Source organism: Abrus precatorius, unplaced genomic scaffold, assembly GCF_003935025.1.
Source record: "Abrus precatorius isolate BTA unplaced genomic scaffold, Abrus_2018 Scaffold5, whole genome shotgun sequence".
Taxonomy (NCBI): Eukaryota; Viridiplantae; Streptophyta; class Magnoliopsida; order Fabales; family Fabaceae; genus Abrus; species Abrus precatorius.
The window spans coordinates 2577717-2592800 of record NW_020874395.1 but is presented as its reverse complement, the minus strand read 5'-3'; the positions used below and the strand labels follow the sequence as shown (position 1 = coordinate 2592800).

At 32.5% G+C, this 15084-nt stretch overlaps 3 protein-coding genes across 4 annotated transcripts; 1 reads left to right on the top strand and 2 right to left on the bottom strand.

The window, feature by feature from the left end:
- Nucleotides 1–2014: 2014 nt before the first annotated feature.
- On the bottom strand, nucleotides 2015–5654 carry LOC113867423 (biotin carboxyl carrier protein of acetyl-CoA carboxylase 2, chloroplastic). Of its 2 annotated transcripts, XM_027502742.1 has the most exons (7): nucleotides 5473–5654; nucleotides 5107–5328; nucleotides 4065–4231; nucleotides 3634–3949; nucleotides 3420–3491; nucleotides 2397–2462; nucleotides 2015–2288 (listed from the first exon to the last, which is right to left on the bottom strand). In XM_027502742.1, exons 2-7 carry the CDS (start codon nucleotides 5260–5262, stop codon nucleotides 2265–2267), a joined length of 801 nt encoding a protein of 266 aa, XP_027358543.1. In that variant the 5' UTR covers nucleotides 5263–5328; nucleotides 5473–5654; the 3' UTR covers nucleotides 2015–2264. The 2 variants fall into 2 exon arrangements, with proteins under 2 accessions (XP_027358543.1, XP_027358542.1); XM_027502741.1 differs by having other exon boundaries at nucleotides 5107–5654.
- Nucleotides 5655–7708: 2054 nt separating this feature from the next.
- Nucleotides 7709–9669, top strand: LOC113867655 (40S ribosomal protein S19-1). The gene is made up of 4 exons (XM_027503067.1): nucleotides 7709–7861; nucleotides 8702–8792; nucleotides 8921–9104; nucleotides 9347–9669. The coding sequence occupies exons 1-4, from the start codon at nucleotides 7778–7780 to the stop codon at nucleotides 9417–9419; spliced, it is 432 nt and encodes a 143-aa protein (XP_027358868.1). The 5' UTR covers nucleotides 7709–7777; the 3' UTR covers nucleotides 9420–9669.
- A 1490-nt stretch (nucleotides 9670–11159) lies between these two features.
- LOC113867644 (protein TPX2) lies at nucleotides 11160–14125 on the bottom strand. Its single transcript, XM_027503056.1, has 8 exons — nucleotides 13233–14125; nucleotides 12653–12695; nucleotides 12463–12558; nucleotides 12230–12349; nucleotides 11971–12069; nucleotides 11755–11814; nucleotides 11553–11647; nucleotides 11160–11283 (listed from the first exon to the last, which is right to left on the bottom strand). Exons 1-8 carry the CDS (start codon nucleotides 14123–14125, stop codon nucleotides 11166–11168), a joined length of 1524 nt encoding a protein of 507 aa, XP_027358857.1. The 3' UTR covers nucleotides 11160–11165.
- Nucleotides 14126–15084: the final 959 nt, after the last annotated feature.

Here is a 15084-nt window from a genome sequence, read left to right as displayed (position 1 = left end):
TTAATGGCACAAGTGCAAAATCATTACTTCGAGCTATTATGGGTTGTTCCTCTTTGAGATGAGTAGTATCAAGCAGTCATACTGGTATGCAAGCCTTTTTACTGTAGCCCCCTTGAAAGTCTGGACACGGGCTAAATAGTCTTTTGCTCTTTCCAATGCTACCATGTACTATAATATACGATATTATTTTGTTGGAAAAAAGAACATGATTATACTCCCCTTTCCGAGTTATCTTTCAATTCCCTTACTTTCTCCTAAGATGAAAAATTAAGCTCCCTCTCAAATAAGTTTTACGTTATATAAACATTTTTAACTATAAAGTAATTGTAGACAAGGCCCTCTTAAAGACTTTTTTTTTTTTTTTTGGTTTATATGGATTTTAGAACCATTATTAGTTAATTTTAATACCTTGCCAGCTTAAAACTTAAATTCTTCAGTTTTTATCTTTAAGTTTCTAAATTTATATAGTAAGGGGTCCAAAATTAACTATTGATGAAGCTGTTAATCACACTGAAGTTATTTCTAGGAACGCTTGTTTGGATTAAAATGAATTCAGGTGTGACGTGTTCATCACTTGGGGGAGGGAGCATATGACAGGGCAATGTAATATAGTTAGTTATTAGGAAAGGAGTGTTATTTATTCTACTTTTAAAGAAAAAAAAATTAAAAGATAGTTTTGTTTGCCTTTTAAATTTAATCGATTTTTTTTATCAATAAATATAAAAACATTATTTTCATTCTTTTTGTTCTTTTTCAAGATTTTGTAAAGTGATGAAACAACAAATATCGTTTCTCATTTTCTTCATGAAATTTTAAAACTAAGAAACTGAATAAAAATAAAATGTCACAATAAATCATAACACAAAAGTCGAAGATGGCAGAAAAAGAATTCTAATTTATTCTTCAATTACACATTGTTGGTGCACATAACTCAGCAATAATAGAATCTTTATTTTTAATGATACCCTAAAAAAATGAGGCTTAATAAGCCCACTTCTGAGGGTTGATTTTTTATTCTTGAGAATGTTGAAGTAGTTACATGTTTCCATGTGTTTTAAATTTTGAAATATTATTCAGAGCAAGCGTACTCCCAAGTCCCATGCATTTTTTAGCACCACTCTCATCATTTCATAGGAGATGGGAATAATTCATTCCCTGGGAATGTTTGAAGTTTTACTAATTGGGTGATAGATACTAATGAGTAATGGGAGAGAAGAATGTAATTGTATTTAGTTTTAAGGATATTTTCTCCTATCATAAAATATTTCCGAGAATATATTTTTAAACTAAATAAAAACACCACAGGTATAAAATATTTTAATAATATCATCCCAGCGAATCTTATGCAAAGGATTGACTAAAACATGCAACCTAGAATTTCGATGTGTTGGCCACCTTTTAAAGGAATTACCGAAAAAATCTTTGTTAAGTGTAGAAGATATTGCAAATAAATTGAAGCTTGAATATCTAGATTTTTGTTCAAACTTACTTTCTTAGCATTCAAAGTTTTGAGGAGAAAGGGTTCGGTCGAACTAAGGTACAGATATACCACAAACCCAATGCAAATCAACAATGTTTACATGATTAAGGGGAGACTTTGGAATATCAAGTCATTTAATTTGAACAAATTTACCTGACACCATCCAAGACAACAATTTAACGTAGTGAGTGTTTGTAGCAGCGCTACATACAAACAATACGCATGTTTATTACTCCTGACAGCGGTAGATGGACCCGCGTCACACCTTAAAAAACACAATACCAAACAAGCGTAGTAATTAGTCGATATCACCAACGTGATTTGCAACTTATGGGTTAATTCAACAAAAATCCTTAATTCCAATTTATGCTGTCTACCACGCTTCTGAAAAAATGATAAATAATTTCTTTGAAATGAATTCATTTCAGTTCATGAATTGTTCCAAACCCAATGGTGGCATGGAATTTCAATAAAGGAAGGATATTATGAATTCAAATCATCCTTCTTGCTATATGAAGATGCTGATGAATTCAGAAAACATGAACACTGCAAATGTCGAAACTGCTTAGAGCTGTAAAGTCCAATATTCATTCAGTCTGATATTCTGGATCTTTTATGTCCAAATATCTTAATAAATTAAGAGAATGGGGGTGGGGGCTTAAGAAGCCAAGGACTTGTTAAACATTCAAGAAATTTCTGAATAACCGAAAATCTAAATCTTCGAATGTCACTTATCCAACAAAGGAAGATTCCACTAACTTTGAAGTAAGGTCCTTTCTGGTACTCATGGAGCTATTACAAAAAGAGGCTGCATGAGACAGAAGTATATCAGCTAGAGAAATGAAGCATGCAATTTGTAGACAAAAAGAAATGCATGCGCGCGCGCACACACAAAGTAGAGAGAGGGTGTGTGTACCATGTCTACACTAACTGGTTTCCCATCCTCTGCTAATATCTCAGTTATTGTTCCTGACTGATCAGCCTGTCACCAAGTAATTTGAAAGGTAACCAAGAAATAAGAGATTTATGGGTTTTGGTTAATAGAAATTGGTTCAGAACAAAAAAAAAAATAAAATTATCCCACAAGAAAAGTTCAACTGCATGGATTATACTATGCTATTGAACTTGGTCAAAAACTAAATTTTAGTGATATTATTTACTGAGATCCCTTTTAATGATTTCTCCCAAAGTTCTTTTTGGTCTCTCTAAACCCTTTTTCACATGACTAAATGTATACACTCAAAAAGAGAATATTAGTCTCCTAACACAAACTACAGCCCCAGCCCCCTCCTCCCTCAAAGCGTTCCCATGCTCTCCACCACCACAGTTTACTCATATCCTAACCCTTCATACCACTCTCAGTGTCAACTTTGTAATTGGCAGGTTAATGCAGCTGAAACAGATAGCACTGCAGAAACAGTGTTTGAACAGCATAGTAAAGTCTGTGCTTTTTATATTTGTTGTTGTCAGAGAGAGGCTTGAATTACAGATTTATGTAAGGTACTATATTGGGGATAATCTATAATGCGACAAATATCCGGAAGTATATGAGAAAGCAAACAAGATGTAAAGTGAGAAATATAAATGTAATACTACCTATGGTAAACAAACATCTAATTCATTAAAAGTAATTGAAAATGCAGTTATATGTCATAAATACTCTAGTCCAAAAATACCGATAGTATTTAATGATGAAATTCGTGTTTTATATATGAAATGAATGAATGTATCCATTTATATGGGTAACGAGTGAGGGTTTCATTAATACAAATTTTACAATAAATAAAACTATAAAAATAATTGAGCAATTAGTACATCTGAAATGAGTCTTTGTTTCATATAAGTAGTAAAAAAAATATTGCTAGTTATTTTTTATAAATAAAACTTAAGTATTAATATACAAGAACAAATAGGACCAACAAAAAAAAAATACATGTACCTCAATTTCATTCATCAGTTTCATAGCCTCAATAATGCAAACAACCTGGCCTTTCTGCACTTTATCTCCCACCTGAAGCAACAACAAAATAATTAAGGTATTGATTAATTCATTTAGTGAACATGGAAATAATTAGTTTCATTAATTGTCTGTTGCAAATTGACGCCTCAACAGAAAAAGAAGCATTCAATTTAAACCATGTTTGTTTACATACCTTGACAAATGGAGGTTCACCAGGTGCTGGACTCCTGTAGAAGGTTCCTGCCATTGGACATTTCAGCCGGGGATGAGATGATGAGCTTCCTTTTCCAGGGGAAGGTAAGGCAGGTGCTGCTTTTGGAGGTGGAGAGCTTGCAGGAGCAGAAGTTGCTGGTGGCGGCGGCGGCAGAGAAGAAAGTGTGGGATAGTGCATTGGTGCTGATGCTGGGGCTATAACTGGTGGAGGTGGCAGCGCTCCTTTTTTTCTTATCATGAGTTCGCAGTCTGATTGCTTAAGTTGAAATTCTACAATATCTCTCGAATCCACGAGTCTGCCATGGAAATGATAATAAATAAAAACTATGCAAACGATGCATGTCTATAACATAGACAACATAATTAAGAAAAGCAAATGATTGAAAGCAAAATGAAGCTGTTTAATCTTACTTTACAAGGTCTGAAACTTGAGTCATGAATGCAGTAATTGATGATGCATCTGGGATAGTGCTACCAGAGACTTTCCCATTTTTGTTTTCTTTTCCTTTTGATGAAGCATCATTAGGTCCATTGACCAGTACAGGTGCAGAATTAGAAGAATTTTCTACAGAAGCAGCCTATGATGTACAAAACAGTACATATGGGTTAATTTCATTAATCTAATGAAAACATATTTGAACAGCAGAATAAAATTTCCATTCAGAATACAAACTCAGCATTACACTACTCTCTCCCGGCCCCCTCTCCCTCTAAAAAAAATTGAAAAAAAAATAAAGGAAAAACATAAGGACTATATGCAAAATGACAATAACAATGGAATAATTAAATAATCACCAAAAAAGAAAATATAGTTGTGAAGCCTTTGACACACGTTTATTATTTATTCAATGACTCATTTACCATCTACAAACTTTTTTTTTCGGATAAGCTATCTGCAAACAGAAATTGTTTAAAAGGATAAGTTCTCCAATGGCTAAGATTACAAGTTAAACGATTTGAATGCCTTTTAATTGCAGTTGTGCTTCAGAGCCAAGAAATAACAGAGAATATCATGATTTAGTTAGTCCTCAAGTAGGAAAATCAAATATTGAATTATTAATATGAGCATCATCAACAATTAACAGGCATCATAAACCATGAAGGTGATATTTAGTAGGCTTCAAGATATAAACGATTGTATATTACCACAAATATTGTCGTAACTGTTGACAAAAGCATTGATCATCTTCAAGATATTCAACATACTTATTCTTTCATTAACATTCAGAAACCCTAAGGAAAATCAATTGATATAGGTGTCATTCCTTCATTATTACTACTAAAAATAAATCAATTGAACAGAACACTACAGAAGTAATCAGAAAAAAAAAAAGTTCTTTCTATGGATTACATAATGTGTCATCCATGCTTAAAGATTGGATCACGAAAAACAGGAATTCAAAGAACAAAATAATTCTTCATATGGACATTTTTACTTTAAGTCAAAACTCACCCGAATCTTAAATGAAGTTGATTCAGCAGACAAAGATCCAAATGACAGAGAAGGCTTAAAGCTCAACCCAGTTTGAAACCAGAGCTTGTGGGATTTCAACCCCAAAGGAGAAGAATGAGAAGGGCATTTGGGGCATGGGACCGAGAAAGAGGCCATTTTGGAACCAACCCCACAAATCAAAAACCAAACTTTTCTTCTTATCTGGCAAAAAGGGTGCGTGATCTGCAAGGGATGGTGAAAATGGCGAAGTGGGTCGGTGAGAATATAAGCTATGAGGCGTTAAGATCTAAAACGGTGTGTGAGGAATCTGAGAAAGCACAAAAGGGGGTAAAGTGCAAATGTTCAATGAGAGTGGATGGAGAATACAAAGGAAAATTGGAAGACAGTGTAGATTAGATTTTACAACAAATGTAGCTTCGATGATTACGATGTAACCATCAATGTCACAAAGTTTTAAGTTTAACTAACTTGAGACAAACAATAAATCATTTTATGGCTCATAAATCACTGCTTTTGCATTTGTCTCGGAGAAGTGTTTGCTGTTTCCCTCCAATCTCAAGTGTGATACTTCGGAACATTCATCTACAAAATCAACGCTTATAACAGCTTCCAAGTGCACTCATGAAGGCCACTGATTTTGCTATGATTGTGACCTATTTTGTAGGTCTTGCCTTCACTAATGTATTGCATCCTAAAAACATGTCATTCCTGCCTTGATACTTCTAAAATCGATGGAGAAAGTTTGTTTTCTAGAAATGTTATTTCACTGTAGTTAGGAAAAAGGTTGAACTTGAATGTACGGATCTAGGGAGGAACAGACAAAACGAACAGAAAAAAAAAATGGTATGTAAAATGGTGTGATAGGGAAACAAAGATAAAAAAATTTGAAATGAAAGGGTGAAAATACTCTTTAAAGGTGTAAAGAATTAAAACTTCTGCTATTAATATAATGTTACATTAATATATAATTTCTTTGATTTCTTTTATAAAACAGTTTTAACTGGTGAAACTTTAATTTAATTGTTTTTAAAAATAGTATTAGAAAAACCAAGAAGTAAACTTGTAAGAATTAAGATGGTAGAGAGCTTTATTTAAAACTTTACAATTCAAATCCAAATCACATAATTGTTAATTATGTGAGAATCTCAACAAGTTATTATATAATAATTTTTTTGTTCTCTTAAATTTTAGAAATAAAAAAAATTGCAATCATTAAGGAATTATATTTTAGTGACGACATGGTAAATAAATTGCCATGTCATTCATCTCATATAACATATATATAATAAATATGAAACATTGTTATAAGATGGAGTCCTATATTTCATATGTGGAGGGATGGGATTCGAGCAAGCCTAATCCCTAGTTCTTTTACCCATTCAACTTATTTCCTCTTGGTGTTGGGGCTTGTTTGAAGTCACTACACAAGATGGTTGAAAAAAGTGATCCTAATAGATTATTATATGCATATGGACACCAAGGATTAATGGCCTCTTCATGTAGGATGATTTATATTTTCAAATAATTGTTAATTAGAGCTAATTTGATAAATAAATAGAAATTAGGAGGAGGTTCAAGAGATGCAAAATTCGGCAAGTAAATATTCATCTCTTAACTTAGGATCAACTTAACTTACTTTATGCAAAATATTAGTTTTTATAAAATGTTTAATGCATTATAAAGTTGACCAGAAATGAATGAGGTGAGTGATCCATCTCGTGAAAGTTTTCATAGATTTAAAATTGTGCATGTAACTTTAAGATTGAAAATAACAAAGTTACAAAGAAAACCTACTTAAAAAAAAAGCAAAGAGTTTTTTTGTTGTTGATCGTTTTGTTAGAGTTAATAACATTTGTAGTCTTCATGTATTATTGTATTGAAAAATATCATTCCATGATTTAGAGGCTAGCTATTATTTAGTGATTAACTAGTTGTTCTTTGTATTTGGTTTTTTTCTTTAAATAAAATGACGGTTGTGATTAAAGACTCGTGTTAAGAGTTGAATATGAAACCTAAAAAATATCATTATGTTGCAAAATTGATTATACTTTACTATCAAATTAAATTAAATTTTCTAAACTTACTTTTAAAAATATTATTTCTAAGCACTCAGTCTTGTTTAGATAGTGATTTTATATTATATTAATGTGTATGTAAATCATTTAACCTTTTTCTGCTGTGTTTTGATGTATAAATCCTTCATTAATTATAATTATATAAATGTTTTTAATTTATAACAAAAATTTCCAATTAAATATAAAATTTGATCTAATAATCTCATGAATTTCAATGATTAATTTGGAGGTAATCAGTGTCATTCTTGTTTGACAAAATTATAAAAGGACTTACAAATTTTACGTTTTTAATAATAATAATAATAATAATAATAATAATAACAACATTTTTTAGTACGGCGGCAAAAAAAAAAGAGAAACAAAAAGCCTTTTTTTTTTTTTGTGGAAGCCTATTTTGGTCTATTAAACAAGATGAGTTAGCATAGACAAGTGGGAGTGAAGCCCAACACAACCGGGTCGGGGGTAACCCGAAAAGAAGCAAAAACCCTAATTCGAGATTGATTTATATAAACTAGAAAAAGGGGATTGAATTCCTTTCGCCTTACGCAGAGAGAAATTGAGATTTGAGATAAGTATTTTTCTCTTCGATTCATTGCATGGCGACAGCGAGAACCGTCAAGGATGTTTCGCCTCACGATTTCGTGAAGGCTTACGCTTCTCACCTTAAGCGTTCTGGCAAGGTTCGATTTTTCTACATCTCTTATCGTTTTTCCATTCTGGGTGTGTCTAATTTCCTTTGTTTCTTCACTTTCCAATGCTTAAGTTCATCTGGGTTGTTCATCATTTTGTTATTATAGTTTGTGTTATTTATTTATTGTGTGTTTGGGTCACTTGTGCTTCAAATTAATTGTAATGCTATTAATTTATCTTCTGCTTTGTGTTTATGATTTGTAAAAAATGTAGTTGCTACATGGCATTGTGTTTAGTAAATACACTGTTGTGCAAATGTTCTGATGAATATTCTTAATATGTGTAAGTCGATTGTTAACTGATGCTTTGGATATAGTGTTAATCAATGTGAGATTTTTTGTGGTGAGGAAAGTTGGGAGTTGGATTTGTTTTTATATCTGCGGATCATGTAAGAGTGAGAACTGTTTGGTGTATAGCTTTGTGTTTAATGGCTTTGATTTTCACTGCATAGTCCAGAAAAGAGAAACCAAATACGCGGTATGTTTATGGGTATGCGGTTCTTCACTTTTTACATTATTATTACAAAGTTTCTTTTTAAAATAACTAGTTATGCTGTTTGTGCCATGGTGAATTTGATACACGGTACTCAGGGTCATTGAGAGAATTTTGTAACTACTCCAGAATGATGGTTTTTCTTTGTGATACACGGTACTTAATTGAAGTTGAATTATGAAGCTGCTTACTGTGGTGCTCCTGTGAATGTCTATTAATGGCGTATCAAATTGACGTGTTTACTTAAAGAAAGTAACTTAGTGTTAATTCATTGGTATTTGAACCTTGAAAGGTTATCGTTTCTCTTCTGATAGTTGATTTGTGCCTGGTGTTTATAGATGGAGCTTCCTGAGTGGACAGATATTGTAAAAACTGCAAAATTTAAGGAACTGGCTCCTTATGATCCTGACTGGTATTATGTTAGAGCGGGTGAGTTTACACTTCACTCAGTGCAAGTTTGTCACATACATGAATGCGTGCATTCGTGGTTCAGTCAGTGTGTCGGTAAATGTTTTTTTATTATTTTCTGTTTGACTTGAGTTCAACCTTGGTTGCAGCCTCCATGGCAAGAAAGATCTATTTGAGAGGTGGTCTCGGTGTTGGTGCTTTTAGAAGGATCTATGGTGGAAGCAAGAGAAATGGAAGCCGCCCCCCGCACTTCTGCAAGAGCAGCGGAGCTGTTGCCAGACACATTCTGCAACAGTTACAAAACATGAATATTGTTGAGCTTGATACAAAAGGGTAATTCGTGTTTTGCTCTTACATAATTTTTAAATGCTAAATATACTAATTCAACTTCAGGATGAGGTCATACTTGTATTTCATTTGATTGCTGGATCCAAAGTCCTTAATTTGAGATGAAGATTGAGACACATAGCAAATGTTTTTATCCCGTGATTATTTTATTTCAGCGTTTGCATACCACATTTTTGCTTGTTATATAACATTCATGCTTTTTATGCCCCTCTTTTTTAAAATTGCAGAGGTAGGAGAATCACATCTAGTGGTCGAAGGGATCTTGACCAAGTTGCTGGGCGAATTGTGGTTGCTACTTGATCGAACATGATACTGAGAATTGATGATGCATATCCTAGGATTTGTCTTTTCTGATTAGTAGATGGCATCAAGGGAAAATTAAGTATTGTTTGTCAAACATTTTGCAATATGTTTTTCTTATAAACGTTTGACCTTTATTCTAGTTTGGAGTTTTGGTCTTTAAGGTTTTGATTTAAGATTATCAATGCATTATCTTCTCTACATTGTATTGAACGATATAGACTTAAGTGATGCTTGCCCTTCCCATCAAGGAATTTTTTTGGGGTTCTCTGGATTGCACTGCCCTTATATAAAGACAAGCAAGAATGTCTGTGGGTTGAGTTTGGGAGAGGAAGGAGTGTATATTTTATATTTAAATTTAAGCTTTATATTTTTTATTTATGTTAATCTATACCTTTTTTTTTTCATTTAAAAAATTATCAAATTTAAAAGCATTTATTAAAAATGAAAAGTTTGTCCTTGTTTTTTTTTTCTTCTTTCCATCTCTACTACTTCAAACATTCAACATTTAGAAATTAATACACAACTAAAACAGCATGTGGGTACTCACTCCCCATCATGGTCAAAAGTGAATTGTCATTACTTCAGTTATTAAGCTGCTTAGTGATTTTTTATTTATTTAAATCTTAAGTGTTTTTTATGGGAGATTTAAGTTGGATTATATATCATGGTTAAATTATTTTTGGTGAGCAATTTTTTTTCATATTCAATGTTTAATTTTGAGAGACCTTGCTTAAGGTGAATTAAAGATGTACAGTTTAAATTAACCATCAACATGAAATGTGAACTTTGAATCCTCACATGCACTCCTATTTTAGAGGGGAGGGTAAAACAAATATAAACTTAAAAAGAAATTGAAAAGTAAAAGGTTCATGCGGCGAAGGAAACAATCATTCATACAATTTTAATTCTCATTTTACCCCTAAACTTATGCAGGAGATAAAGTAAGGTAGCCCAATTAAGATTAAATATTCTGTCTTAACACTGCATGACTAACACAATCTAATTTGGTAGAGAATGGTTTATGAACACTGTCCTTACTATTTATTATCTCGTTAAGTTCGAATTCAGAGAAAGAAAGCGTCACGAATAAAATTATTATATGATATTTTTATTAATTGCAGGGTACAGCAATAGTCAATAAAGCACCTGGTGCTCCATGTTGGAAATTCAGTTTAAACATCTGTGAACATTATTCTTTTATGATTAATTAACTTAATATTATTATTACTTTGATCATTTTTGTGAACAAATTAATTTTCATTTTTTATAATATCAGAATATTCTATTATTAAGAATTACAAGATTCAATATAATTCAATTATTTTCATTAAAAAATTATACATATATATTTTTATTTTGTACAAAGTTCCACAAGTAGAAAAATCGTAATGATAAATTGATATACTAACTACCAAGAATTTAAACACCTTCGAATTTGCTTGTTCTACAATTGACTTAATAATAAAATCACAACAAAAAATATGAAGTAAATTCATTTCATTTTGATGAAAAGAAGATACCTTCTGCCCATGCCACGCCAAGGTGTCACAGTACAAAGATCATTGCACTATAATCGACCAAGGCAAAGAAGAATTTGCAAACTATATATTGGTTGCCCATGGGGGAAAAATGAATATCCGTTCACTACACATGGGGGAAAAATGAATTGAATATTGTTCAGAGCAAGGGGGGAAATGAAAGGAGCCATTATTCACTACACATCAGCAAATGACCTTTGGAAGCTTAGTTGAGGTAGGAAGAGCAAGGGTTCATGTCATTCCATGACAACAAGCACTTGATCTTCTTATGGTGTGGTAAGTGAAACTTGGGATCTCTAGGTATAGTTGGATGCTTCATTGACCTTGTAAACAGAAAGATTAATAATGACGAGTCAGACATTCTAATGATCATATACCCTTCTTGATAACACAAACCTCCATTTATTATGCAATTATATGAATCAAGGGAGTTTAAAGTAATGTAAGAAAAAAATTGTGAGATTCATGTACCGTCAAAAAAAGGGAAAATATAGATGAAATTTCACTAAATCTCTGGAGGTGAGTGTAATTTGCCAAAAATAAAATAACGGCTTTAAAAGATTGTTGTCATTTATAACGTTCTAACCATTACCTCCGTGGGACAAAAGGTCTATCAAAATAAGGCATTGGTTGTGCTTTTGGAATAAGTTCCTTCCTCAACCTTTTGACCTCTTCCTCTTCTGCCATCTATAAGAGAGTAGAGTACAAGAAATTAGCACTATAACTAATGGAAATATGGTAACTCAGTTCGGGATTCAATGATTAGAGATATAAAGATAGTAGAGAGAGTGTACCTTCTGTTGTCTTTCCCTTTCTGATTTGAGTTGTTCTATCATGTTCAATTTTGCTGCCACCTACACAATTAAACATTCATCAATGAGTTTTCTATGATTATGTATTTTTCCCCAAATGAAAGATTCTAGTAGCTCAGTTGAACACTATATATCATGTGTAAATCTAAGGAAAATAACAAAATAAAAAAAAAAGGAAGAAATAGATAAAAGAGGCACCTGATGGTCGAATTCAGCACGATCAATTGCTCGCACATCACTATGGAGCCTCAGGTCAATAGGCCTTGTGATTTCTTTCACTGGAGGTTTTAGCAAGCACTATAACAGTAACAGCAAAACAATGATTTTAGGCCAAGAAACCCATTAAAATTAGCAAGTACAAACATAAGACTAAATTCGTGTTTAAAATGTGTTTTTGACTACACCACAATCAAATGGACCTCAAACTAGGACTTGCATAAGAAAAAATTGACCCTACCTCAGGTTCATCTGTTGTCCATGGGAGACCCTGTGCAATAGGTATCCTCAGCTTCTCTTCTTCAGCTGTGATCTCTTGTACTTTCTTCATAAATTCTTCCTCTTTCAACTTTCCCCTTTGCTACAGTATCATTGTCATTGCATTACCAACAATGTTACTATCCAAAATCCGAAGTCATTGGAAAATTATAAAAACAAATACTACATAAAAAATGATCATTTCTCATAAATTACCTCTGTCCTTAGCTTAAATGGTTTTTGGCTCGTGACTTTTTGATTCTGCTTCTTCTTCAACCTCCTCCCTCCAAAAGTTCCATTCGAATCCAAACTCTGAAACCAATTCATTAAAATTCATTATCTTGTTAGTGAATCATTAATCGTTCTTCATGTCATATAACAACAACAGCAGCATCTAAAATCTTACATTTCTCCTGCTTCTTCTACCCCCAGAAGTTCTACTAGACGCACTGCAGCAAGAAGAAACACAACAATAGACAAATTAACAAAAACCAACACAACAAGTAGTGACACAATTAAAGAAAAAATTGAGTAGAGAGACATTGATCAAAGGACAACTTACACTCACTCATGTAGTTTAATGAAATTTCATTTAACACTCTCCTTTTTTATTTTACACAAACCTTAATTTATATAAAGGTCTTGCTGCCGGTAGGTACTTGTTAAGGAATCATTATATAATAAATTTTATTAAAAAAACATGGGTTCAATGCATTCTTATTTTTTTCAACAAAATATTTCTATTTTTGATTTCTTTAGCGCAATGGTTAGCATTTTCCTGTATATAATTATGGTATACTGTATACCCTTCTCGATAACATAGACTACCATGCTTTCTCATACAGTTATATGAATCAAAACAGATCAAAATAATGTAAAAAAGGGAGGAATATTGAGTAAAATTTTGTTAAATTTTAGACCTTAATGAAATCAAATAGAACCAGGCAAGTTTATAATTTTGATGGGGATGAAAGTCAAAGTCAAACCTTCCACGGCTACTATCCCAAGAAGAAGAAACTGAAACCCTTTGATCCAAGCCAAGGTTCTGGGCTGTCAAGACCAACTGAGATGCGCAACAAAAAGAAGAACCAAAAGCAGAACCAGAAACAGAAGAAGCATCATCAGTTTCAGATGCCTTAGTAGGAAGTTGTTGCATCATTTGCAACCCTGGCAATCCCCATTTCGTCACATTCTTCTTCTTCTTATCATCATTCTCCTTCTCATGATCATCGTCATCATCAACATGTTGCTTCTCCTCCTCCTCATTCTCTTTCTCTTCCTCATCCTCACCCTTTGAAGAACTCTTTGGTATAGTGAGAAGCTTCTCAAATGCCTTCACCAAATGCATAACCCTCCCAGACCCACTTTCAGGGACACTATTCCTTGCTTCTTCCAACAACCTATCCCTCTCCCTCCTTCGTTTCACCGTTGATCCACCTTCCACGTCACACTCTTCTTCTTCTTCATTTTCCACTGTCTTTCTCACATCAATTTCAATAGCACTTTGAGTCTTCGTTTCTTCTTCTTCTGCTGCTGCTGCATTATCATCAAAAACCTTCTCTTTGATGAAAAACTCTTCCTGGGAAGCCCTCAGAGTTTGGTACGCAACGCAAACACACTTGGCACTGCCGTTGTGTTTGCACTTGCACGAAACGGGGTCGATTTGCTTCTGAGAGTGGTTCTTATTCTTCTTCTTCGCCACCACGAACTTCCTCTGGCGGATCCTGTTCTGAGGCGATTGCACAATTGGGTTGTTGTTATTAGGCTTGGAAGATCGTAAAGCTGAAGACTTTGAAATAGGGCTTCGATGATGATGAGGCAAATTGGGATTCACATTCTCAGGGTTTAGGGTTTTCTTCGAAGGAGTGGATTGTTCCATTTGGAAGAATCACAGAGAAAGAGAAAAATTGTGTTTGAGTGATTGTGATTGTGTTTGTGATGAAGAATGAAACGGAAAGAAGGAAAAATAGCAACTTCTTTTTCCTTCAGCAGAGAGAGAGAGAGAGAGAGAGAGAGACGCTCTTTGTTGTAACGGCTACTTTTTGTTTGATTTGGGATTTTTTATGAATCTGTAAGAAAAATAAATATATAAATTATTTTAAATTCTGTTTCCATTTTGGTTTCGGACCGTTATATTATCGTGGGTCAAGTTGCTGATTAAGTATCATATTCATAGTATGTGCCTAAATAAGAATTTTTTAAGAAGGTAAATAAGAGTGTTTTTGGTTTAAAACTTTAATAGTATTGCTAAATTGAAATTTCAATTGGTCATTTTTTAAATATTGATATTTAATTGGATTAATTTGGTGCAGCTTTTTGTAAAATGAGAAAACGCTTTTTATTATGTTTGATTTTATACAAGGAATGAAATATTTGTTTTAATTAAGAAATTATAAATGTAACTTTTAAGATAATTATTATAAACATTGACGATTATATAGCATACTAATTCCTAATTAAATAATACTAATTTTAGTATATTTTAATTAAAACAAAAATATAAAAATAAAGAATAATAAGAAATGCAATATAAAATAAGTCCAAAGTAGATTTAAATAAGTTTATCTTGTGTTTATACAAAACAAGTTTAAAATAAATGATTAAAATGTATTATATTATTTTTTAAAAATTTAATAAAAGATGGAATAAAATTGTTGTTTTGTCATTAAAACAAGGAATACAATTAAGATGAAGAAGAACAAATGGGTCTAGGATGAAGTGTATGATTAATTTAATTTATTGTGTGGAAATAATGAAAAACCTTAAAAAACAAATAATTATTTTTCAAACAATAAGTCACTTAAAACATAGATTAAGGATATAAGTTTGCTTTTTCGT

What these genes read in the sequence shown, in the direction of transcription:
- LOC113867655 (XM_027503067.1), top strand. Translation starts at nt 7,778, where the DNA reads ATGGCGACAGCGAGAACCGTCAAGGATGTTTCGCCTCACGATTTCGTG. An exon ending in ACCTTAAGCGTTCTGGCAAG is followed by an intron (nt 7,862 to 8,701) that starts GTTCGATTTTTC and finishes TGGTGTTTATAG; the next exon opens with ATGGAGCTTCCTGAGTGGAC. An exon ending in CTGGTATTATGTTAGAGCGG is followed by an intron (nt 8,793 to 8,920) that starts GTGAGTTTACAC and finishes CCTTGGTTGCAG; the next exon opens with CCTCCATGGCAAGAAAGATC.
- LOC113867423 (XM_027502741.1), bottom strand. Translation starts at nt 5,262, where the DNA reads ATGGCCTCTTTCTCGGTCCCATGCCCCAAATGCCCTTCTCATTCTTCT. An exon ending in GTGAACCTCCATTTGTCAAG is followed by an intron (nt 3,492 to 3,633) that starts GTATGTAAACAA and finishes TTGTTGCTTCAG; the next exon opens with GTGGGAGATAAAGTGCAGAA. An exon ending in AACTGATGAATGAAATTGAG is followed by an intron (nt 2,463 to 3,419) that starts GTACATGTATTT and finishes ACTTGGTGACAG; the next exon opens with GCTGATCAGTCAGGAACAAT.
- LOC113867644 (XM_027503056.1), bottom strand. Translation starts at nt 14,125, where the DNA reads ATGGAACAATCCACTCCTTCGAAGAAAACCCTAAACCCTGAGAATGTG. An exon ending in GTAGAAGAAGCAGGAGAAAT is followed by an intron (nt 12,559 to 12,652) that starts GTAAGATTTTAG and finishes AATTGGTTTCAG; the next exon opens with AGTTTGGATTCGAATGGAAC. An exon ending in AAAGGGAAAGACAACAGAAG is followed by an intron (nt 11,648 to 11,754) that starts GTACACTCTCTC and finishes ACTCTCTTATAG; the next exon opens with ATGGCAGAAGAGGAAGAGGT.